This window comes from Pempheris klunzingeri, chromosome 5 (assembly GCF_042242105.1).
Source record: "Pempheris klunzingeri isolate RE-2024b chromosome 5, fPemKlu1.hap1, whole genome shotgun sequence".
NCBI classification, from domain to species: Eukaryota; Metazoa; Chordata; class Actinopteri; order Acropomatiformes; family Pempheridae; genus Pempheris; species Pempheris klunzingeri.
This window is the reverse complement of record NC_092016.1, coordinates 5,806,769-5,832,649: the sequence shown is the minus strand read 5'-3', so window position 1 is coordinate 5,832,649 and position 25,881 is coordinate 5,806,769. Positions and strand designations below refer to the sequence as shown.

The following is a 25,881-nucleotide window of genomic DNA, read 5'->3' as shown; positions in this document are numbered from 1 at the left end:
ATAAAGATATAACACAATCTGTCCATATCTTTAAGGAAAGTACACTATATTAATGATTTAATCTAATCCTCACTCTGTTGTGAGACTTTTGGTGATCTACTAAGTATTTCTGGGCCATTTTATAGGTTTAATTTATTCCACCAGTTACATAGCCAAACAAAGATTATCTCAAATTTAGCAGAAGAATTTTTAGCTGAAACAGCAACAGTGAACATCAGGCTGCTGTATTACCTTTTTTAGAACCACCACCAAACACTGAGGCACACACAGGCACGTCAATGCGATGGAGACACAAGATAAACTGCACTTTGGGGCATGACTTACACCCTCTCGCTCTTACTATGTAATTGCTATGGTAAAGGCTCTTTCCGTAATATATTTACACAGTGAAGGCGAAGTCTTGTTGAGTTGTTGAACTGACCTCACTGCAAATAAGAGTTCTAAGTGCATATTAATCCTTTGGTTATTTCTGTGGATACGAATAAATGTGTTTTTAAACTTAATCATAAAACTCTGGTTGGTCTCAGATCCAGTTCAGGTGCAAGTTCACCCATTCAGACTGGCAGCAAACACGTGTTTCTACCAGGTCACCCAGTCTGAATCATCTGTCAAACTAGTATGCAGCAATAAGTGGTCAACGAAGTCAATGAGTGGATCTACAATAGTAGCCTCAATGGTTCATCAACACAAAGAAGCAACATATTGCTATTGCTTTTGCCTCCTATGGTATTTACCTGAAACAAGACCATAGGAGTCATTCTGGGAAATACACTCAACCACTAACTACATTATATTTAGAGGGGCAAGTTAAGAGAGAATCCCTTATTTAAAGACCAAACTGTTCGTGGTAAAGGGCAACTGGTGTTGCTGAGAAAGAGGAAGTGAAAATATGTTCAAAACATCACTCTCGGTTTTAGGTCTGTAACATGAGATCAATCAGGACCATCAACAATCAACAGAGTAGCTGCGGCTCTTAAGTTCCATGCACCATCCCACTGTGAAGTAACCTGCATTCATATTTGCAGCAAAGAGTCACTGCCAGCATGTCATTAGTCAAATCTGATAAGGGAGGTCATTCTGAAACTACACACAACCAAGGTCAAAAACTCCATATAGCTTTAATGACGTAGCAGCATAGAAACGCACTAGTACATCTGGCAGAGTGCATTTGTCCACTCTAATTTACATACACATTACACGGTTCACAAGTGCCAAATCTGGCACATCAGCAGAACTGAGAGGTTCATTTGATTATGAAAATCTGCTGTTGTTGTATGAAGTTAAATAAAAATTTACATTTTGACACCCCAGCTTAAAAAGCCCAAGTCTGCGTGTGTCATGGATGTATTATAAGAACTGGTTACCGGACCACCGCTCAGCCATGACTCCAATTTTTCCCTGTGGCCACTCATGGTATTACATCAGAAGATCCACTGCAGCCCAAAAAGCATTTCCCCCGTAGACCTCCACTGTAAAAGAGATGTCTGTAAAACTAGACAGGACACCTCCAGCTATGAATGCGGTGAATTGTTACTCTTTGTTTCATATATTCTTAAACCACAGGGATTTAAATTTGGTTAAACTTTTCCAAAGCCCAGACAGGTAATTTTGTTTTGCTGAATGACATCACTGCTATGTGTAGGAGACATTCACCAGTGCAGCTGGGCCAGAGGCATGGTGGGATGAACACCACTGCGCATATTCAGTGGCTTGCCACCTAACCCCGGAGCCAGAAACGTTTTTTTGCCATATGCACCAGGAAAGCAACTCTCACTGGACTGAATAAGCTGCATCTTTGCCTTTGGTACCCGGTTCACAGAACACATCCATGCTGTATGTGTGTCCCCTCCTTCGCTCTCTGTTTAGACACAAACTGACAAAAATGTGGAATAAATTTGTAATTAAAAAAAAAAAAAAACCCATTAACAAACAGCAGTGATACTAGCCTGTTTCTGATAAACATAGTGGGTGAGGAAAAATCTGAGGAACTGAAACTCCAGGGGGGAGCGGGGAGATCACAAACCTGCAGCCGCACGCTGAGCAGCTCTTAACGTGCTCTGGGGCCACGTTGCCATCTGCAGTGTTACTGTTATCTACTGTTGTGAACGCTCATTCAGTCGTCCTCGTTAGCCTGCTTGTGCATGACCGCCTCCTCCGTGGCGAGGGGCTTTGGAGGCAGAACTAAAGCACGGCGGCGAGGGAGGGAAAGGGAGATGAAGCTGTACCCTTTCAAACTCTGAGGCAAAGTCCAGTCTGATCTCAAGGCTAACGACTGCTGCTATAACGTCTCCTGTCATTACTAAACTACAGTATTAGACAGGACGGAGATATATCATAGCCCAGAATTTCTTTGGCCACTTCATATAAACTTTGAAACACCTTTATTGGCCCTAAATTGTTTCTCAGGGACCTCGATTGGTAGTGACTGACATAAGCAGAACAGTCGTGGAAGTATATTCATTTTTATAGCATCTCTTTGTGAGCTGAGGTCCAGTGGGAGGACTGCCCAGGTCTCAATGGCATTCTTAACGTCCTGATCCACTTTGACATAGTTGGATTTTTATAGGTTACAACTCCTCTTGTTATAGAAACCCAGAGGCAAGTCATTTTTCCTGAGTTGTGTTTTTAGTCATATAATGTTGGACGGGTCCTGTTAAACTCAAGTGTTTTGTCCCGCTTGTTTTTCATTGATATATTGTGCACAGCATCTAACAATTTGTCCATTTATATTACAACTTACTCACTGCTACAATGGAGCCAAAACGTTTTCTACTCACTACAAAGTGAAGAAGAAAATCAATGTATTTAAGGGTTTGACAGTGTACAAGACATTATTTAAATCAATACATCCACATATTAATAAATGCCTCCAAAACTTTCCAGTCAGCTGACTTTATGACACATGACCTTTTCCTTGCTCTGTAAACAGCATTAATGTTCAGTTATAGGAAACCTCGTGAACAGTAAAGGATGAGGATTAAAAGAGAATAACTCAGCAGTCACAATATCAACCAAATTTTTAAAAAAAACTAATAATCAAGCAGAAGTAATAGAGGTTATTATGATTTCAGGGCTTGTACACATTTTCTGTTTAGAAACACTGTCTAGGAACTCAGCAATCAATGTTTGTCAGGGTTTATAGCAGCAGCTAATGACTACTGAAGAAAGAAAAGTGATCAAACTCGTCTTTCATGCTTTCCGGGACTTATGGAGGAGGTCTGGGATTTGTCAGACTGCCAATTCAGGAGCATGCACACTGTACATTAACACCCAAAGGTGCCAAGGTGAGAGGGAGCATTAACAAGTTAAACCCATGCCTTTGGTTATGACTGCTCAGCTACAACATGCACACACACACACACACACACACACACACACACCATTATTAGGACTCCTCATCCAGCCTATGTGCGCCTAAAGGCTCCCCTGCCCTCTCCAGTCCGAGCCAGCTGGCTTTCTGAAAGAGCACATTCTTCCGTCTGCTGCTCAGCACACAGTCACAGGAGACTCATCGCCGGCTGCTGTGACCGCAGGGAGACACATAAAGCCAACTGGACCACTGAGGCGACGTTAAATGCCCAGCAGAGGTAAACACTAGGGGTCCACAAGGCTAACAAGCAGCGGCAGACTTGGGACTTAACTTAGTCCTACATTTTTTTTTAAGTCACAAACTAACTTGCTTCAAATGCATCCTTGCACAGAGGGGGTTCTCCCTCCGATGGGAGGCTTGGAGAGCACACAGCACTGCAGCACAGACACGGGACACGACTGACATTGTGAACTCTGCAGCACCAGATAAGACATTCTGCAGTGACTCATGATGGAGACCATAAAACACTGTAGAGCTCCACTTCTCCAGCTGGCTTAAGGTGCCTGGCAGGGGAAACTACTGACATGTTAGCCCGGAACATCCTGCCGACACTCTAATGTGCATTTAACATCAGCCAGGCACGTTTTCCAAGTGTGAGGATTTCCAGTTGATTCACTCCTGGCTACGTGTTAGCCACGCATCCTGCTAGCTAACGGCTAGCCGGCTAACGCTTGCTAAAAACACAAACTTTTTAAAAAGTGGAGGCAGCGTTTCTGGGAATCGTTAAAGCAGCGTGTGTGCGCGAGTTTACCTCAATTTGCGCGCGTGCAGAAGCCAGTTAAATCCTCGTCCGTAGCTCGCATTTCTCCCACCAGCAGTTCAACATGTGTCCAGTATCCAGCAGCAGCGGCGGACTGTGCAGACGTGTCGGCAAACGGGGCAGGCTAACAGTAGCTAACAGCTAGCTAGTTAGCCACCGGCTCGCTAACCTGCACAGTCAGTTCCCACCGCCGCCTGCAGGTGTCGCTGTCGCTGATTCACCTTCAGCTCAAGGCTCATATGATCATGGCAATATCATATAATAGTATGAAGTGGGAAAACACACCATTGCACAATGAGAGAGGCATTAGTGAGTGGTATTCTGCTCTGTAAGTGTCTCTTATTTTGCATTTTCATGTTTCTTCATTCTGCATTAATATAGGATTCCTTGTAATGTGGAAACACACATGGTAATTGACCTGATTCTGATTAACTTAACTTAAATTTACAACATCTATAACTTCCTCCTACTGTGCATGCATAGTTATTCTTTACTCCAGGCGAAAGGCAACATTTCCTAATGCGATGCCCCATTTCTACACAGGCTTTGTGTTTCTAAAGCTTATTTTCTGTGTGTAAATGTGCTCTTACATATTTCCCAAAGATGTTTCTTTCAGCTGAGAATAAAAGACGTAGTCAACCAAGTCGACACTGATGGGAGACTTTATGTAAGCCTAAATAAAATATCTAAAAAAGTGTTTAACACCGCAGATAAAGAGAGCGTTGGGGGTACAAAAGCTGATAGTAATATCTTTTTCTTCACACTGATGTTTCTCAGCCACACAAAGCCTCTTTTTTCAGTTCAGTCTATCTGGTTCTACCGCTGTTGTAATCACATTTCTTCTCATATTAAAAAAAAAAAAGAAATGTAAGGACATTTGGCCAATGTTGAGTTTTTCAAATACCCTTACTGAAGTGGAGGCTCTTTAATAAATTTAAAAAAAAAAACAATTCTGCAGTTCATGTTCATTTCTTCTTCTTCAAAAAAGGATCAATACCAACTCACATGTACAATATTCCCATCATCCTCTGAGAATATCACTCAATGAATGACTGAATGAAAATCAATCACTCAAAAGTATTTTAGTATTTTAGATGGTTTTGATAACAGGCATCGACATTTTCAACCTCTAATTTAACTGGATAATTGGTGATTCTGTTGTTTGAGTCAAAGTGTGAAATGTAATCATCCTAATTAGATCCCAGTGTGGTTGAAGACCTTTCAGAGTCTCCACCATCAAGGGAATATTTTAATGTCAGTGTTGATGCTCTCTGCTGATTTCAGAGCAATGAGCAACTTCGTAACATCCAAGTACTGCAGACTACACTAAAGGCTGATTCTGTGTAATTTTATCTAACAAATTAACCTGATGGATGCTCTTCTTTAGGCCAAAGTGCAGTGAAATGGTTCTCCTACTGTTTTTTCACATTACACCTTGAGTTTATTATTTTTTTTCATGTCTGTATCAGAGTAAATGGTATCAGAAATTATGACTGAGTCAGTAAATAGAAAATTTGTCATTTAATGCAACATAATTGTGACTGAATTACAATTAATCTCATGGAAATAAATCACCAAACTGACAGACAGGATGTTTCATACAGGTATATATTACAATGTGCCTTGTTATATAATACAGTCAGGTTCTGTTTTTAATAAAAATAAGCACTGGAGGAGGAAGTGATACGTTCTGATTTTATTGTAAATTGGACATTATGCACATTACTTAACGACTGATGACTTGTTAATTAAGCTTGTTAAGTGGTCACAGAACTCCCCGCGCTGAGTGAGAGTTCAGACGATGTCAAGTCAAAAAGGCAATTTAGCCAGGAGCGCTGCGAGCTTGAGAACTCGCATACAAGACAGAACGGTGAGGGAAGTACCAAAATGAGGAACAAGAACATTGAGTGGCTGACAGTGGTGACTGCTTGTGCCGAAGATACCAGTCAATGAACACAAGAACTTTTTTTTTTTTTTTCTCCATTGACTGTATGGGACATTAACCGTGAAGTGAAGGGAGTCGTTCTTTTCAGCCAAATATCTGAGCTCGTTTGTCAATGCGGTCAAAATTCTCCCAAAATGAATTGTTTCGCCATCATTGCAAATTCAAACCGTTTTTCAGCAGGTCAAATAAAAGGCGTGGTCTCACTGACAATAAATATTGCACACGTGATATTGTATTTTATAAGGATGTTTTTGCATACAAGTGTCCGCCCCCTTTCCTATGTCTGGTAATATTTCCTTAAGTTATATTTTCCCAAATATGATTATCTTGATCACCCTAGATTCAATATACAGAGGAGTTATCGGTGTCTGTATAAAAACAAAATAACATCAATAAAAGTAGACATCCAATGTGTAATGTGACATCTGGCTGTGAGACCAAACCTTCCTTTGTCCCTGTTTTCTCTAATTTCTGTACAAAGACGATACATCTATCCAGTCATGCAACGTTGTTTGGGAGGGGGGAGGGGTGGGATAGGGGGTTGGGGGGGTTGTCTGTTATGTTCTCTGTTGTTTTTAAGCGTTCTGCATCTCCTTGCCGATCTTGTAGCTCAGGATCTTGTTCCAATCGATCTTGGTGCGTGTCACAGGAAGCTGGCGGCGTAAGGCTTTGAAGGTAGTGTCCGACATGGTCTGGTAATTCTCGTTGATGGCCGTCTGGAAGGAACAACGGCAAGACAGAGAATGAAGGGAGATAATTTTAAAAAATTCATTTAAATAAATGTTAATTGTTTCCAGGTTTTGAGAAGTGCTGTGTGATCGCCAAGAAAGCATTGTAGGTGCCAGAGGCTGAGTGTGAAGGATGGTGAACTACAACATGAACTCTGTTTTACTTAATTTGTAAACTAATATAATTAATATTTCAAAGAGCCAAGATTCAAAAATATGTCCACAATTCAGTGGTTTCTTGGAAAGTGTCATCTGTCTTTAAACGACTGGATAGCCACAAAAATGCACATTTCTCTATTAAAATACAACATGCAAATTCATGAGTGTGACTCAGCTTTCTATCCATTTGAGCCTAAAAAAAATTAAAATCCCGAGGAAAATCCTGTGACAACGGTTTGCAGTGTGAAACTCATGTAATCCTGACAAGAGTAAAACATGAGCTCCTACACACAAGAACAGTCTCTCCCCACAGGCCGTCACCCAGATGAACACTTTAATGCACAATCGCCCCACATTTTTACACTTGTACGTTGTTCAGCTTTGTCGTCCTTGTTTTCCTGTAGGTCTATTCACATGTAAGCACGTGAGAGCAATGGAAAAACCAGAGTTAAAATTCTTGTACGTGTTCACATACTTGGTGGATATAAAGCTGATTCTGATCCTTGTATTATCATTTTATCCCATCGCACATCTCACGGCAAACAATCAAATCAATAAATGACTCAAAGTTTTAGTCAAGTGGGAACCATAACTGTACTCAGATACAGTTATAAAAACTAAAGACCACAAGCTAAGGTGCTAGTTTGGTTTCCCAGCCTGTAACTGGCATATTTGACACAGAATATCAATTATTTACATACCTGATAGTCGTTCTCTGCAGCCTCCATGATCTTAACAAACTCCTTTGCAGTTGAAGCCTCATTCTGAAAGACCACAAGGCACATTTCATTCACTTCAAGAATAGAAAACAAAAAGCTGGGTCGTCGTGCACCAAAAGCTTCAGAGTATACACAAAATAAGACCTCCCAACTGCAAAGAAAAAAAACTCTTCCCCAGGGAGTTGTCAGCGGGTAAAACTAAAACTGGGGTGTATTTGGATTACAGAAGAACAACAGAGATGACGAAAATGGAATTTACTGACTACTGTCGCCTATATTTGAAACCCAGGTCAAGAGCTTTGGTCACAGCACATCAAATGTTCACATTCCTCTGTGTGCATAATAAAATGTGTGCAGTTGTACTCACAGAAATGGACATGGACTCCTGGACCTCTTTGTGGCTCACCAGCTGAACGTTGCCATCTTCATAGTAATGAACCTGGAACGATTAAAGGTTTAGTCTCTATGTATTGTCTACATATAATTCATTCTGTGAGTCAAAACCACAGAAAAATGTAAAAAAAAAAAAAAAAGGAGCAATACAAGCTGTGTGGGTGGCACAGCAAAATACTAAGGAATCTATCTACATGCTCACATACACCACAAGAAACTGGTCTCTCTTCACAGAGTGGAAGATTTGACGAAAATACCTGGATTTTCATGATTCCTGCCACTTGAGTGGTAGAGGGGGAGATGGTAAATTTCCATTCTGACCTCCAGCGTCCATTCCTGTGTGGAGAGGAAGAGGAAAACCAGGCTTTAATCTCTCATTACATCTTTTAATACGTCTGACTAATATAATATAACATCTGATGCTTGCTCATGTGGGAATTCTTGAATCCTTAATTTTGAATTCCTGAATCATTGGGTCTCTCTCTAATTAAAGAGTTTGGTCTAGACCTGCTCTTTATGTAAAGCGTCTTGAGATAACGCTGTTGTGAATTGGCGCTATATAAATAAATATTGATTGATTGAATGATTGACTAATGACCACTCCTGTTCTGCACACATGCTGATAGATTAGAAGACCGATAAATACCTGCTTGCAGTTAGAATCCTCTCACACAACATTTTACTAACCCCGAAATGAAGTTAGGTTTTCTGTATTTAAATCATATAAGGAGGAGACTGCCCCGACGTCTAAGAGACGTCAGAGAGCTCTTTTGAAGCAACATGGTGTTGATGTAACTGTTTTATTTATCATATTGTCATTGTATGTAATCCAATCTAATCACACAGAATGGTCGAATAACAGACCTTGAATCAAAAACTGAAGAGGAAGAATTTATGGCGCCACATTCTTCACATTCTTATCCAAAATCTGCCCTATAGGTTCCTCATTACTGAACCATGGCAGACAATGGTGGCACTCACATACAGGAGCTGTGGGATCATTACACCCTGCAACCCATAAGCCTAGTAAAACCCCGCAGCAAAGAGGATTGGTGCAGTTCTTATCCAATTAGATTAACCTGATCAGAAACAGCTCAGCAACGCTTATGAGGACCGTAAGTCTAACGCTCCACAGTTAAATGCCAGTTAAAGTAATTCCTTTGGATCGTCTTGAACATTTCAAACAACATTTGAAGGCTTTTCAAGCTTATTCAGTATTTTAACATCTTTTTAAAATCATGTTTGATTTAGAAACCATCTTTGGGGATTCTAGAGGCCCTTTTGGTCTTTCTGGCAAAACGACAAAGAAAAAGAGAATTAAAATTCACATTAAGAATATTAAGTCTGAAACATACCAGAAGTTTTTTGGTTGAAACTGATGGCACTCGATGCACACGATGATGGTTTGATGTCCGTCGATGGTTTTCCCATAAATCTGAAGGAAGAAGAAACATTCTGAGTTTTCACATGCGGGGAGATTTTCTTCTCTCACTTCTCTGCTTGTTCATGGTGACTTTTTTAAGGTCTGCTTTACTGCTGCGCATGTGAAGCAAGTGAATGAGTCAGTGGTTTGTGGTCAACAGCTCCAAATGAAGCTCCTGCTGGCCTGTAATATACATGCTCGCGTTCACAGGCAGTTTGGCAAACCAAACACAACCAAGTTTGCAGAGCAACTCCTCTGTAACAGAACTGTATGGTTTACTTTGCATGAATAAGTAAATAGCACAACAGGAACTTTACAGAGCTGACTGCAACCATGTCTAAATATTGGCCTACTATTGCTTCCTGCACTGCACTGTACCGAGTGAGTTATACTAATTCGCACGTCTCGTCTCTCACTGAACGACTACATTAGATAACACACAATCCAATTATTTTTGTCAACAGGTGCCATTTAAAGGTGTATGAACATATCAGGCTGGAAAGAGTAGCAACAGCTGATGTGACTTTGATTGTTTATTCTTTAAAAGCAGAGATATGCACATTTAAAACCATGAGTTAGGTTGGAATTCTTTACTTTTTTAGTAATCTTCGCAGAATTAGTGTTGAATGTGTGGGGTGTTTATAAATGTAGGTGTTTTTGGGGCTCTAGTTCAGGCTACCCAGGGTAGTTTGACCTTTGACTCTTGGAACACCCTTGGAAAGGTGCTATACAACTAAACCTGCCTAAATTTGATGTATCTTATAGCAAGGTGTTTAGAAGTGCAGTAATCATAACCAATCTCATTTCATTTATATGTAGTTGGAGAGAAAGCTGGGATGGAACTGTGGTAGTAAAACTGGATCTTGTTTGATGTTCATGACATTTGAACCAACTGACAGACCTTTCACTTTTGGAGGTCAACTGTTCTGACTAAAAGGCACATCACTGTAGTTATGGAGTAGGCTTGGACGTACGGTGCAGACTCCATTGGGATAGTGCTCCTTGACGTAGGCCCTGACGGCAGAATCCACAGCGCTCCTCCAGCCCTCCAGGGCGCCGTCGACGTCATGGGGCCGCGGGTCGCTGGCCTCCTTCCTCAGGTGGTCAAACTTGAAGGAGATCTTGTTCTTGGGGTCCAGGACCCGGCCGTTCCCGAGGTCACCATGCTCTGTGATTAAGACCTGGGAGGAATGAAGAGGCGGTGAGAGAGAGGGAAAGAGGGGAGAGAGTGAGGAGAAAGAGGGATGGAAAAATATAATAAGGAAAGCCAGAAAGAAAAACAGACAGACAGAGGAACAAGTAAATGAATGAACAACATAAAGAGCATCAGAGAAAGAGGAGATGTGGCAAAGACAGAAACAAGACCAGATGGCAGACGGTAGGTGATTGTGTGGATAGGGAGAGAAAATCAAGGGATTAATTAAAAGGATGAGATAAAGAAAAACATAATGGCACAAAAAAGAAAAGGGGGGTGGGGACAAAGGAAGACAGGAACACAGGCGTCAGCGTTAACTTTCCATCTACTGGCTTCCACCGTAATACTTCCCTCAGCCTGCTGGGTATCAGACGGGGGAATTTCAAACCGTGATGCGGCAACAGAGGGGCATGATGACATCTTTACATTAGACACTGCAATCATTACTGAAGCTAACGCAAAGCCACATTCATACACAACCCTGTTCAACCTTCACAGACGCTACAGGAAGTCAACATGATGACATTAAAGCAAAGATGTGTTTGTGATCTTGTTTCCCGTGGAAGCAAAGGAGAACACTTGTTTCATCCTTCATCCATCCCCGTGTGTGCTTCAATGCTCATGAGGTCATAATACTAGTGCAATAATAACAGAATGAGTTTGTTGCTTTCACTCCTTTCATGTCCCTTTATGATGCTGCTTTATCTTTTTTCTGTTGTTGTCTCTTCTCTCCATATTCTTAACATTTGTTAACATATAATCTTGACTATTTTTAATACTTTTCACTTTGTGGTACTGCAGTGTTGCTCAATGAGTAAAAATAAACACTATACCTCTCTATAAAACTTTGGATTTTATTCCTGGCGTGTACTGTGATACATTTGACTGCTGAGACAGAGTCATACTTTCCTCAGCATCAGCTATAGCAGTACACAACTATGCCTGAAATGATGTCTTTTGAGTTATGAAATTAATTGTCTCAATTGCTACTCTGCATTTAAATAATCTCACCTTATGCCCTATTCCCATTTAGAGTTGTTGGGAACAGCAAGCACCAATAGGCATGATAATAAGTTTGTTTTTTTATGACATACTCAGAACCATGATGTCACCCCAGTTCATTTAGCCTCTATGCTGCCACCATCAGTTTGGGTCAAAGCTGAAGCGTACACTTACCTGTTCTTCATAGCCCTCGATTTTCACTGGGGTAAACTGGTCCAAGTTGTACTGTGCAAATGCACTGCAGAGAGAGACAGAAAGTTATTCTATACACTTTCAATGCATTTCTATAATTCAATCATTTCTAACCTGGATTTAAAGATTTGCCTGTGTGCCAAATGGTGACAGTGTTTGGACGATATGGATATAGACTAAAGCCATAATGTGCTGTAGCTTAAGACTCATTTTCTCTTTAATTTTCATTGATGCCAAGAACAAATTTAAAAAAGCAAATAAATCTGGCACTAACATGTAATCTTGCCCTATTATTTGTTTAAATAAAACTGTGGCCCGTGTTTCCCTTCATACATTATAGCAAATTAAAAAAACTTTTTTTTTTAAGATCTGAAAATAAAAGACTCTACTGAGGGAGACTTACTGCGCGGCACCTTCCCTGAGAAGATTGTCATTGTTGAGCAGCAATCGCACATCTGAGGGGAAAATGGAGAGATTATGAGGAGAGGAGAGAAAGAAGACAGGTACAGCCCATTAGCACCATGAAACACACACCAACACAAAAGACAAAGCTGGCTGCAGTCAGTCTTTGCAGCATTTATGCCGGGGGAGTGAAGCAGACATGGTAAATTAGTTGAGTGGAAAAGGCTGTAAAATAACACAGAGATGAAAGGGGACAAAGTGGCGAGAGGGGACTGTGTTTTAGTATGTCTGTGTGTGTATGTGGCCCACTGTCTGCCTCTTATCACAGGCCGACAGCCCGCCGGCGCTCCTCTGAGGTGACGACATTTATCGAGGCAGGTTGAGGCTTTAACGGTGCCAAAACACAGACACACACACCCTCTCGAGGGGCACTACTTTAACAGTGTGGTGTCAACACTGGCGCTGCAGGGTGAGCTACAATTTGGCCAAAAAAAAAAAAAAAAATATGTACTCTCAATTTGCTTTCTAGGTGGCAACAGTGTGATTAGTAACATATGAACAGAATCAGTTTCCATTTCAGCGCCTGTGTAGCAACTCCAAAACCAGTATTAGAGAGAGCATTGTCAAATTTTGCTCAGTTTCACAACAACAAACCTGCAATATATCTAAAGAGGAATTGTAAGATGACAAAAAAATATATGTGATCTATTTCAACTTTTTCCTTACAGCTATTTTGAACAGCTTCAACTCTGGCACCACCCATTGGCAGTATCAAATAAGACACTAGGATAGGCAGCAATGCATGCTGTAATATTGCAGTAACGTGTAAAATTCCATAACTTTCCCACAAATTTCTTGTGCCTTCCTGACCAAGACAGTTTAATTCTTCCCTGCTTATTTTATTTCAGCTCAGAAATTTGAAGGGGTAAAACATTTCTTTCCGTGAGGCAGTGGTGGGATCAGTCTAATCTGCTTCGCCCTGCAGCCACTGCTGTGTTAGAAACTGCAGCAGTCAGTATGACTATTTCCATACGCCTACAGTGACAAAAATAAACTTATGGTTCAGCTGCCAAGGGTCACTGAACTTTAAAAAACTAAATACTAAAAACCTACCCAGCCTACATAATACAAACAGGTACTTTTTATTTTAAAAATTAAAAAAAAAAAAAAAAATTACAATAAAAGATACATTGGATTTAGTTTAGAAATGATTTTGAAATAAAAGTACCTGTGTTGTCAAGAGACTGAGAGAAATTTTGACTTGTCATTGCAGAAAAGCGGAACTGTAAGTAATAGCATTAACAATTAAATTAATTCCATTTGGGTGTGCCAGTGAGCCATAAGATGGCATGCATAAAATTAGGTTCCTGGCACTGGCAGTGGAATCACCAGTATTAGTTACACCTGTGTTTGACAAGTAAGCTGTCTATTCCTCTAATCATCTTTGCTGCACTCATGTCAGGCTGTTAAATATTCTGTTGTTGACATATGGATAATCTCTACTGTATAGTAAAACATTATTTTGGGGTAATGACAGGTTAATAAAGCTCAAAGCGCGGCCTTGTTTCCATGTCAACCTGTCTCTCAAGAGGGCGGCTGAGAGATCAGAAGTAAACACTATATTAATCATAACAATCATGAATCATAATTTTGACTATTGCAGTTTCCACATGCATGGAGACTTGTTTTTTTTTCTTAATAAGCATGGAGCCCTAATAATGTTCATAAAACACTCCACACAGGAAGAGAAACGATGTACTCACCGTTGAAAACTTCGTTGAACTCTCCTGGCGGGGCATGGATGACAAAGTTAGCTGCTATGCGTACCTGCAGACAGAAACAAGGTACAGGTTAAGACTGGAAGTCACTGTTAAGGAAACCAGCAGAAGTATTAACATGAGTGGTTTCCTATTACACATTACATTCTAATTGTTTAATATGCATTTTCTTTTTTGACTATTTGCAATAGACAATTCCCACAAGAAAAACGTTATTAGTCTTTAAATGAAATGTTTCCTCATTTTGTAGCGTGCTGAAGTTTTAGCTCACCCTCATGCTATGCTTTCTGTAATTTAATGCCCAAAATTCACAATGTAAACACTTAATATATGTATGCAATGTGGCCAACAGAGGGTGTAATGTTACTGTGTCACTGGTTTGGAGGGTGGAGTGAGGCGGTTCAATGTCTCTCACAGTCTACGGTGCATCTGAGCAATTATTTTCCCCCCTTCCTCACTTCTCTTCTGCTGCTGCACCACAGCACTTCCTGTTTCCAGGTCACATGTCAAACTGACAGCGAGACAACGGTCCCTCCCTCCCCCGCATGGTTTACAACCATATATGGACATAAAAATGTGCTGAGGACTAGTACACATTCTCTCTCTCGCCCTACCTCTATGTCTCTCTTCCTCTCTCTATCACTGCCAGGGTACAGTGGCCCAGCCAGGTCCCCCCCCCAGTCTCACAAGCTGGTGTATCAGGAAAGGTGTTCATACATGTATGTGTGTGAGAGCGTGTTTGTGTGTTTGTGTGTGTGTGTGTGTGTGTCCCCAGGGCCCTTATTAGCGGTGTGTGTGTACAAGTGTTCTGGCAGTCGCGCAGAGCTGCAGTTCGATTCTTGCTAATGAGCGATGCTGAGAGAAAGGAAGGCACACTTGGGAAGGGACATGTATATATATGTGTGTGTGTGTGTGTGAGTGATATGTGAGATCAAAGTTTATCAGCGTTTGCCTAATCCTCCGTCATGAGATCAACATGACCCACTTATGTTGAGCAATCTAAAATTATAAACACAATGGAGGTGTGTGTGTGTTTGTGTGAGGCACATCACAGACTTTGTTAAACGGCTGGTGGAAAACGTTGTGTTTGTTTGTGTTTACGACTTGAAATCCCTGCGGGAAGAGTCATTTGCATTGGGTCTCCCTCTGTACGCTGGACAGCAGTGCAAACAGACTTTCCATATGCGCTCCCAGACACTCCGGGGGCCTGTTCCAGGCTGTAGGTGTAAGTGGTAGTGAACCGAACTGATCCAGATCAGTCATCTGATCGGTTGCTGAGGCAAACCTTTTCAGATGTGTGACATGGACTGATGTTAAAAGCTCTAGTCTAGGATTTATTCAGCGGCTTAGAACAGGACGTGACCAAACAGTGGTGAACAACGCTGCTATTTGTTTGTCTGAATTAATTACGCTTTAAAGCCCCCCCTCAAGCGTTCTTGCCATTTTTTAACCAGAAAACAAAGTTTAAAAGTGTCATTTGTTGAGGTAAATTTAGTTTCCTCAGTTGAAGTGCTGCCTTTTTGGATTCAGAACAGGGAACACATCTTGATCTCAAACAACTTGTCTCTACATGCCAAACGTCAAATTTTGTCCCTAATAAACACCAAAAAGTTCTTTTCAGATCTCTGGTCCTCTGATTTGGGACTTAGTATGGGTCTTTTAAACAGTATCTTTTAAATATCAGGGCTAAAATGATTATTAGATTAATTATTTGTTCAATAGAAAATTAATCAACCACAAATTTGAGAACCACTTTACCATTTAAGCTCTTAATCAAGCAAAAATACCAAACAAACTGCTTGTATCTTTGTTTCTTAAAACTGTACATTTATATATACATTTGTTTTTTTTTTGTAATTGTTGCTCAGAGAAACAAGCAATTTGATTACTTTAAACTAAGGAAAAGATTTTTTCACTTTTTTTTGACAATTCATTAAACGGTGAATTGATTATTCAGAAACGTAAAGGGAATAATAACAATAAACATCAGAAAAACATGCACATAAAGAAGATTCCATTATCAAATGTGTCTGCATTTTTGTATCAACTTTATCTGGTGATAAAAGTACAGTATGATAGTTATAGAAATATGGAACAGTTGATAACTATGAGACTTTCTATGGGTGTGTAAATGAGATGATAAACTGAGAGCACCTCAGATCTGATTTCAATAAAGTCTATAAATAGAGTTTAAAACCAGCGGCACCACAGTAATTACTGCTGGACACTGAATGCAACAGTCTCACAGTCAGAAATAACAACATTACACTGTGCTTTTTAAAAGGTTTTTTCTGTATCTTGTCTTACTGTTTCAATGTAATGTAATACCGTAACGCCATCCATAAATCCATTTTCTGAACCTCTTATCCCATTCAGGGTCACAGGGGGCTGAAGTCTAACCCAGCATGCCTTTGGTGAGAAGCAGGGTCCATCCTTTACAGGTAGCCAGCCTATTACAGAGCTAATACCCTCAGTAAGACATACCAGTCACACCTATAGGAAATTTAGTTTCTAATTCACCTGCCTCAAAGCAGGCAGGCCATGGAAGAAACCTGAGCACTGTAATGATGGTTCAGGTGTTTGTTTTTTTTCTCCGTCCTGCCAAGAATAACGTTCTGGTTAAAACACAGAGACCAGACACTGAACACTTACAACACTGGGTTAAATAATGACAACCACAAATATTTTAATCCTACAATTAAAAACTGCATGAATGTGCACAACTGTCTGTGCAGCGCCTACAGCGAGGGAGCGACCTGCAAAGAGGTCGGGCGGGAATGGTTTTACAGTCACATCTGACAGCAAAACTATGCTAACTGTTTTAGGGTGCACTGAGAGGAGAAGAGATGAAGCCAAGGGAATGTGATGTGGTTTAAAATGAATCTCTGACAGGAGGAGGAGGAGGAGAGCTATACTCCATTAGTGGATTATGAGGACGGCATTGACTGTTAAAAGCTAGTTAAGTACAGGGCAATACTTCCTCTTCCTCTAAGTACCTCAAACCAGTTCTACTAATGCACCGAGATAAGATAGATAGATCCTTCTAAGGCAATACAGGAACAAAACATTAAATAAAAACACATACATTCACTTTTTTTTTTACTCTTTCTTGCAGGTTATTTACACATAAATACACATCTGTCTGTGTTTAAAGTGATGCTGGACACAAATACTGTTTGAGAATCATAGCTTTCTTCCTGGTTAGGGATTGAGGAATTAATCATTATTCTAGTGCTGTATTGTATCGTGACATGCTGCTAGATAGCAAGATGGTACAGCAAGTGGCAAAACCACAAACCTATTGTGCAGATGGGAGGAATTAGTCTGCTTTATGTAATAATTTACCAGTTTACTACTGCAAAAGAATCTACGCCAAGCATCCCTAGAAAAATTCATGTAAATGTTTTAATTGGTCTGCCTCGGGGGGAAACCCAAGCAAAGAAACTTTGACCAAATGTAAACCTAGAAGACTTTCAGAGGTCTTGTTATCTAGCAGACAAATTGAACTAACATCATGGCCTCCTTTGCAGAGGTAATTACTGTAGAGCGGCAATTTGAATGTTGAGCTGCGAGGTTAAGTGTTCCTTCCGATGGCAGTCTGCTACGCTGGGACAGAGGCTACTGGGACACTCTGGAGCTCTGAGACGTAGTTTTGAGCACCGCCTGCCACCGTGGTACATGCAGGGCCGAGCTCCAGGCAAAGAGTCTTTGTGGGGAATTTAATTAACTAACTCAAAAGTCCTTCGTGTGTGCTGTGCTATCAAATAAACTTCCCATCAGTCTCACTAAGCTAATGCCGATTGAGTCTGAGAGACACAGCTCCTTTGGCCCGAGGATCAGTTGATGAAAACTTAGTGATGGTGACAAAATTAGCCAATTAATTACTTGGTTGATCATTTGAAAAGTAATTGATATTTGTATTGTAAATTAAATAGCGCTGACGTTTTCACAGTTGGTCAAACAAAATGAGCTCTTTTTAAAAAGTAACTGTGGGTGAGGGGAACTTGTAGTGAGCATTTTTCTCACACTTAAACGATGATTGAGTGAATGATTAAGTGTTTTAAGCCACCGCCATTGTTTTGTTTCAGTATCTGGGACTTTGAAGTGAGCTGACGAATATGGCATTACGGAGCAATTTCACAGAAAATTGGTTCTTGAAGAGAAATAACGAACCACATCTTATGGAGGGTGCAGCTTTGGAAAATTGGTCTACAGTTGAGATGTCCTTGCTTAAACACACACTGTGCATTAGGGGGAATCAGAAGGAGTGACTGCAGTTTGGTCATTTCACAGGAACAAAGAGAAAGCTGGGCTGACAATTGCTACCGTGTGTTTTCATTTATGAGTGAGTGTTATCTAGCCTAAATATGACTCAATCACTTAGACAAAATCATTCTTCTGCTGGAAATAAGAGGTTTTTATCATGCAAAGTCAAGTCTCCAATGTTTTTAAGGATTCTTAGAGTCCAAGGAGCTGACATGAGCTAGATTAAAGATCTGAATAATAATAATAATAATACCCACTAAAGCTAAAAGACACAAACACAAAGAACGTGGGACATGGCCACCTCCTGTAGTGTGGGATCCTTGTGTCTTTGTGCTCCCTTGGCCTACACACCAGCTGGTCTCTTTTCTTTCAACCTACTCACTGTACATTCATCCTCATATTACCCAGAGACCCCTCCTTTTCCTTGCAACAGACACTTCCACAGCACTATCCCAAAATCAACCCCACCCTTTCTTAATCCCAAACGACACCCGCTGACACTGAAACCACATTTATCCTAATCCAGCCATCAAAATCGCCTTATCACGCCAATCCAGACCCATGAAACTAACGAAAATAGTAAAAAAAAGCACAGCAGGAGCAAACCGAGGCAATATTTTGGCCTGCGGGCATTTTAAGCCGCATCATCTCCCTGAGTTTGATCCCCTTCCCTGGCATGCCTCCATTTCAATATCCTAGATAGAAAGGAAAAAGAGGGAATCTTGAAATGCTACAGCAGAGACGGGGCCAAGTTTAGAGGAAAACCACCCTGATGTGGGTGAATATCGGGGGGGTTGGGTGATGGGCTGGGGTGTGGGTGCAATAATTTATGAATAATAAGCGTGATGGCAGAGAGAGGAGGAGGACTGTCAGACAGCCAGACAGCCTGAGGCTAACTAGAAGTGTTCCTCTGCTAATCACAATGACGAGGTGGCGGCTGGTCGGCTCAAGGTTAAATTGAAGAAATAAGGCCCAACGTCTGTGATGTTGGAGATAAATACCCTCAGAAGCAGAAGCTTGTCACTTCATTGAAGGGGGTTCCCTAACAGTAATGACTTTTTATATCATTACGACACCATGTTCGACAGAGTATTTACCTTCTGGTGCGCTCTAATCTTTTCTACCAGAGCTGTGCTTCATGTTCACTCAGGTTGACACAATGCCACCTGCTCTGCTGCCTTAGCTGGGCGCCCACATATCATACCAGTGATATAGCAAGTTGGCAAAAAAATGGCATTACTAATGACTGTTTCAAGTTTTCAGACTGATTTCATTTGTTCCTGGCAGCTATGGCTTTTACTTAATCTCAGTCGAGCGTTAATGTTGACTTGTTCACTTCAAACTTGCTTAGTAATCCATCACAGTGAATATTTAATCATCTTTACTTTCCTGTCAAATGCATGCGAATGTTTTGAGGTAATGCAGCCGTGGCAGTGATTGAATTCTCCTGAATGTTGCCTTCAACAGCACTTGAGATTTTGTTGCCTGCATTTTCATTCATCAGCTTAGTTGTCAAAAAAATAGATAAATAAAAAAAATCAAATCCAGACGACAGGCGAAAAGTAAACAGGGATGTGTATATCTTACGCATTGCTGTCTGCCACTGTGTCTTCTTTAATACCAGTCAGACAAGGTCAGACAGTTTCATATCCTTTGAATAGTCAATAAAATGTCAAAAATACTGGCTGCCAGATGCCCTTAACAAAACATAAGCAATATTTATTGAATCATCTAACTGCTGAGCACAAAATGAAACACACACACACACGCTGGATGCTCTGAACTAGTGACCTTGCAGTAACTGGATGTCCTCTCACTGTGCTGCATAAACACTGAGGCTGAATAACGCTACCATGTCTATCTTAGATGTGCACATTTGTCACATTCAGCTTGTCACTGCAATAACTTATCCTTACACCGTGCTGGTAAAAGGTAGTGTCATTTTACCCAAAGCAGCCAGCTATGCAACATAGGGAACATCACCAGCTTGTGTTACAACCTGCAGAATGCAACCACAGTGTAGGGCCACTGGTCTTTACAAATAAACATTTAACATTTGGCCCTACTCGGCACGGTACGGTACGGTACGGTTGTGTTTCCATTACACCAGGTACCACCACAAACGTGGGCGGGGTCGTCATAGCAAGGTGGGCCGAAACTCCGGTAGCGTAATTTGTATACGGCACAAACAAACCCAACTAAGGACATGGAGCGTTTGGTTTGTGTGTATCCGTTTACCTCGTTCTCAGAAATAATAAAAACGCTCGGTCTCCGTTTCCGGGGTTTTAAAAACGGCGGGTTTGATAGTCGCTCTCATGACTCAGCAAGTGACGCCGCTTCCTGGCCAATCAGTGGCCTGCAGTCTGGTGACGTCGCATTGTCAGCTTGACTCAGCTCGCTTGGAACCCCAGCCGAGGAGGTACTAAAATAGTACCTGGTACCAGGTACTAAAATAGTACCTGGTACCAGGTACTAGGGTCGGTGGAAACGCTACCTAAAGCGTACTGAGTCGAGTCGAGTAGGGCCAAGTCGAGCCAGTGGAAACGCGGCATTAGCATTTTATAGGAAACCCCAGGGTCAGGTTGTAATCTGGTTTAAAGCTCAGTTTCTTAGATGTGATTACTGATCTAGAGTAACTCAAGCTTCTAATAAAACCTGTCAACAAAAGACACTGTTGCAACGGGCTTCTGGAGAAATTGTTCTCTGCCCTGAGATCAACCAGTGAGGATTTGGCCTGTTTTAGCCTGTTTTAGGCACCAGTTTGGGACCCTCGAGGCGTGGTACTCTACCTGTGAGTGTTTAGACAGAAAAACATGCACAGTTCATTCCTCATCTCCAGATCGCTCGCTCTGCTGCAGGCACGTACAGACAGCGCTCCTCTGTCTTTGCATTCTTCAGTTAAAGGGGGATGCCACAAAGTTTTCAGCTTTCAACTATGCTATGTCCCTATCCTATGGTCTGTCTTACGGTTTAGGGCGACTGATCACGTACAGCTCATGAACACGTGCAGGGCTGTTGGGAGTTTCCAGTGGCTTTCCACTAAAACAGATTGTACTTTATCGGAGGTTTCTTTATGATCCTTCAGACCCAGACAGCAGTAAAACTTTCAAACTGGAAAATCTGAGCAAAAATTTTAGCTGAACGAGGTGCTTTGGTTTCACGTGTAACTGTGAGAATCAATAAGCAGTTTGGTTTAAATAACACATTTAAGTATCTCCTATCACAAGAAGAACGCATTTTATCTCTACCTCTGTAATTTATTTATGGAAATCACTTTGTACTGCAATTCTGCATGAAAGGTAATGAATACATAGCTTAAAGTTGATTTGACATGGTTTTCTGCCGTCATGGCCTTTGCACAGATTACATCGGATGCGTAGCCTAAATATCTACATAGGCCTTAATCCCATACCTGGGATATACTAGATGCCTTCATCTGCAATACCTTTCTGTACCATGACTATGTGCATTATTTATGTTGGTGCACTCAGTAGGAATCAAGCCATAATCCCTGCTATTGTCAGCAAGTACGCTCTGTGTTGTGTCAGTGTACCATCTCTGGTAGTTAAACAAGTTAACTGGCTTGTTATGCTAACTTTACCTGCAGACAGTGCCATTTGGCTGTTGCTGTCCAGCACTCTTCTTATAGAGAAAAAGAACTAGATCTGTTTTACATGTATGCAGGACACATTCAGATGCTTCATTGAATGCATATGCTGCTTGCTTCAAAGAGCAGTCTTTATTTTCTAAGACTTTCTATGAAAACGTAGACTTTCATGCCATCTAACTCTTACCTTATCTTACCCCTCTTGAAAATAAGCCTTTTCAGATTATGGAGGCTATTCACTCCGTGCCAGTTTTTGCTGACAGAAAGTCCTGCCACTTTATGAAACAGGAACTACAGCACAGACGCCTCCGTTTTTTCTTTTAACATGCTGCAACTTCAAAAACGCTACCAGACTGTAGCTCTGTGTAAAGATACAATGTAGACTGTGCAACAGTGGATTCTGCAGCGAGACAAGGTGGGCTGCTGCCACCTGCTTATAAATTAAGGCCGTGGGTAGAGAGTTTGCCCACTCTGTCAATCAACTGTCTTTTCTCACAGTCACAAATGATCAAGTTGATAAGTAAAATGGTAAACGTGCTTAATGTCTGGTTCTGCTACCTGCAATAAAGCACCGACAGCAAACACATTAAGTAATGACAGTTTCCTGTGATACCCTTGTGCGGTTTCTTTGCTGCAATCAGGAAGCTGACAGGAGGGTTCCCAAATGACTCAAAAAGACAATAAGCAGTGCTTGGTATCTGTGGCAGAGAAGAGACTCTTTGTGCTGTTTAATCATTTACAAAACGGAAGAGACTCTTCTGTAATTCCAGTTTTCAGGTCTTTTTTTGGAACAGCAAAGTGACGCCGACAGCCACAACAGCAACAGGACAGAAACTTCTTGGTCTGTTGAGACACTTTTGGTTTGCTATCAAAAAAGGAATGCCCTGGGTTAAATTCTCTAACACTACGCCTACATGCAGTGTTGCTTCTTCCAAAATTAAACCATCATCACAGTAATGTCAGACCACCAGCAATACAGACACAGGCTTGCAGATTTGTCACTCAATGTGGGAAAGTACCATCAGCTGAGTGCTGGGAGATTCTGGCTGTCGCTGGTCATTTTATCCACTCTACTGGTCTCAGGTAAGACAAACGTCGTTTGGAGTGTAATTTTACAAATCATGACTGATCGGTGAAAGAGTTATTCAGATGAAGTGGTGAATTCTGAAAACTATTACCCACTGACACTATTACACAGATGAAAATGCTTATTTCCTCCCTTTGCTGTGAGTTCTCTAAGCTGCACAAAACCGGCTGAGGGGCCACAGCAGATGGCTGATTGCTCTGAGCTAATGCACTAAAGACACGGCCTTCAAAGTACAAAATACAACTGCAGTGTTTGCATGGAAATGTTGTGCTTTTAACAGCACAACATATAGTGGCTGGATGCATAATGCAACCCACTTGTTCAATCAATCACATTCAGAGAAGGAAATGAAGAGTTTCCTCCAGCTAAATGCTGCGTCTTGGCTGTGCCTGGTTGTCTACCAGTCAGCCTGGCAGGTCGCCAACCATCATTCTTTCAGCTCCACAAAATCAAACTGTCTGGTCAAACAGTGAAAGTGGCTTGACAATTGTGGAAACTAATGCGGTTACGAGATGAAAAGAGCTCCAGTTCTCTCCACAGCGTCAACACCTAAAGCTGTTTTACCACAGCTTCATGTCATAAGCGTACATCTGAAAACAAAACCCAAAGTCAGCCAAGCACATCAAGAAGTCCTAATGTGACCACAGTCACCTACACACCCTCACTCTGAGATGAAATGCTTGGCTAACAGCTGATGTCGGTGTGTTGATGAGCGTGACGCTGTCACACCCGTGGGTCAATGAGCTGCCTGAACTCTAAAAAACTTCTGACTCAAGCTCGTGTGGAACACAGCGAAATAAAACCAGGCCTTGTTCTGTGTATTACATAACCTACAGCATGACAACTGAGGAGTTTACAACCATTTAATAAGTTCATAATGGTTTACTGTGATATTAACAGTCATGGTGGGAATTTTGACTGCGAGGTTGGGATACACACAACACAGGGTATCAGGTACACATACACATAACTCCATGCATGTAAAGCCATTAAAACGGCAGTGAGCAGTGTTTGATTTGATCACTTATTAATTTGCTGGCTATTTTGGTATTTAATTATTGTAATTTAATTCACAAAACATACAAATGTCAAATACACATCACAACTTTTGAGAACTTTTAGAGATGTCTTACTTACTAGGTCTGACCAACAGTGACTAAGTTTACAATGACGGACAGTTATCACAGTTATCTTTAAATTCCCAGCATTTTTGCCAACTGACTGAAACAATAAAAGCACTTATCAAGTTGTCAATTCATTGATAAATAGTTTCAGCAGTAGTGCTTCAATCAGCACTTATATTGATTATGCCTCTCCCAAATAAAGCTGGTTGTGATGAGCCTTACCAACATGCAAACAAAGCTTCACAGAGACTGAAATGCGCAACGATTCTGTGAGGTTACAAAATGAAATCAGCCCCGTTTAGCAGGACATTAAAATAAAGTGCACACAGCTCAGACACACACAGCTGAACACTCATGGTGTCTCAGGGTTGTTGGCTTTGGCTGTGTGTGTGTGTGTGTGTGTGTGTGTGTGTTCATTTAAGGAAATGAGAAGGTGAACAGGGCTTGTACTGCCCGACACTAGCAGGGGTGTATGTGGTGTAACTCCTCCTTACAGTAGAAGCTTTAATGTCCATGTTGCATGACAGTTTTCGACTACACTGTTTTACACAAATATAAATGTCGGCCTTTACATCCGTAGATATAGATGTTTTAAAGGAGAACAGCATGTATGAGTCCACTTCCTGAGCTGTAATTGCTTAATGTAACGTTAGACGTTGAGTCGTTTCCATCATGTCGCTGATCAACTGGAGCACATAGTTCCCACATCTTTTCACTGACTGAAATGCTACTTATTAGATGTACAGTGGTTAGCATGCTAGCTGTTATAAAGCATTATGGTCGCTGTCACACAGCCTATTAAATCCAGCTCTGAATTAAATAATCTGACGATTCATCTCTTCCAGTATTTTAGTGTAACGACAGAAAAGCGGTATCAAACAGCGAAAAGGGCGTGTTAGTAAGTCTAGCTATGTGTTAGCATCCTGCGGCTATGCTAAACTAACTAGCTAGCGATCTTTGGTGTATGAAAACTTCCACAACACAAGCGACCGGAGACACGGGGGAGAAACGACATGTCGACGGGACGAAGAGGGTGCGGGGGGCAAGCTCAGGTGAAATTATAATATGTACACGGCTCCTATTTTGAGTCAGGACCGTACAAGGAGCCTCCGTTTGAGATTCGCAAATGAGCGGAAGTTGAGCTAAAAATAATAAGAGCAGAAGCAGCAGCGGCGGTGCTGAGGCCTGGGTTTTCATCCAATTTAATTACGCCGGTCGACGCCGGGATGCGCGGACAGAGTCGCCCAAACGCTACACAAAATCCGAGAGCCAACGTTCCCGCTGGAGTCTATCTGGCCATTAAATTGTGCGTCTTACCTTTTCCTCGTCGGATAGCTGCTCCTCATGATCCGCCATCTTTTCTTCCGGCACCACCAGCTTGTCAGAGCCCAGTGACGTCACCAGCTGGGTGGATTCCCAGCTCGGTTCAGCTCAGTGTTGATGGTCCTGATTGATGCTCAGTCCCTGCCTGTTTCTGCCCTCTGTGGCAGCAGATCTGGTCGCTCTGGCTCACATGCAGCTTGTGCATCCCATAGTTTAGTGCTTAATGCAAACATGCATGTTGCAAAATTGCCTGGTTTTGCATATGCGTTTGGTTTATGCACACTAGTATAGGGTTATGTACTGCACAGCCCAACTAAGTTTATTTATTTATATCTTATTCTTTCTTCTTATTTGTAACCTTCTTCCTTATATCCTTCTGGATTGCTGCTGTAATGCAAAAATTTCCTC

General features: G+C 41.4%; 2 protein-coding genes across 4 annotated transcripts in view; both read right to left on the bottom strand.

The window, feature by feature from the left end:
* LOC139200880 (suppressor of tumorigenicity 7 protein homolog) overlaps positions 1-4,247 on the bottom strand; it is a 46,187-nt gene extending 41,940 nt beyond the window's left edge. For 2 of the 3 annotated variants that reach the window (XM_070830025.1, XM_070830026.1), the window contains exon 1: positions 4,122-4,247. The gene's annotated coding sequence lies outside the window, so the exon portion shown is untranslated. The remainder of the gene's footprint in view (positions 1-4,121) is intronic. The other variant, XM_070830028.1, reaches the window with a different exon arrangement.
* Positions 4,248-5,811: 1,564 nt separating this feature from the next.
* LOC139200881 (F-actin-capping protein subunit alpha-2) lies at positions 5,812-25,576 on the bottom strand. The gene is made up of 10 exons (XM_070830030.1): positions 25,468-25,576; positions 14,052-14,115; positions 12,290-12,341; positions 11,869-11,932; positions 10,472-10,678; positions 9,430-9,509; positions 8,332-8,410; positions 8,049-8,120; positions 7,664-7,726; positions 5,812-6,791 (listed from the first exon to the last, which is right to left on the bottom strand). Exons 1-10 carry the CDS (start codon positions 25,504-25,506, stop codon positions 6,651-6,653), a joined length of 861 nt encoding a protein of 286 aa, XP_070686131.1. The 5' UTR covers positions 25,507-25,576; the 3' UTR covers positions 5,812-6,650.
* Between the last annotated feature and the right edge of the window lie 305 nt (positions 25,577-25,881).

Coding starts and splice junctions, on each gene's coding strand:
- LOC139200881 (XM_070830030.1), bottom strand. CDS start 25,506: ATGGCGGATCATGAGGAGCAGCTATCCGACGAGGAAAAG. Junction 14,116..25,467: donor AGCTATCCGACGAGGAAAAG/GTAAGACGCACA, acceptor TTCTGTCTGCAG/GTACGCATAGCAGCTAACTT. Junction 8,411..9,429: donor TTTCAACCAAAAAACTTCTG/GTATGTTTCAGA, acceptor CTCTCCACACAG/GAATGGACGCTGGAGGTCAG.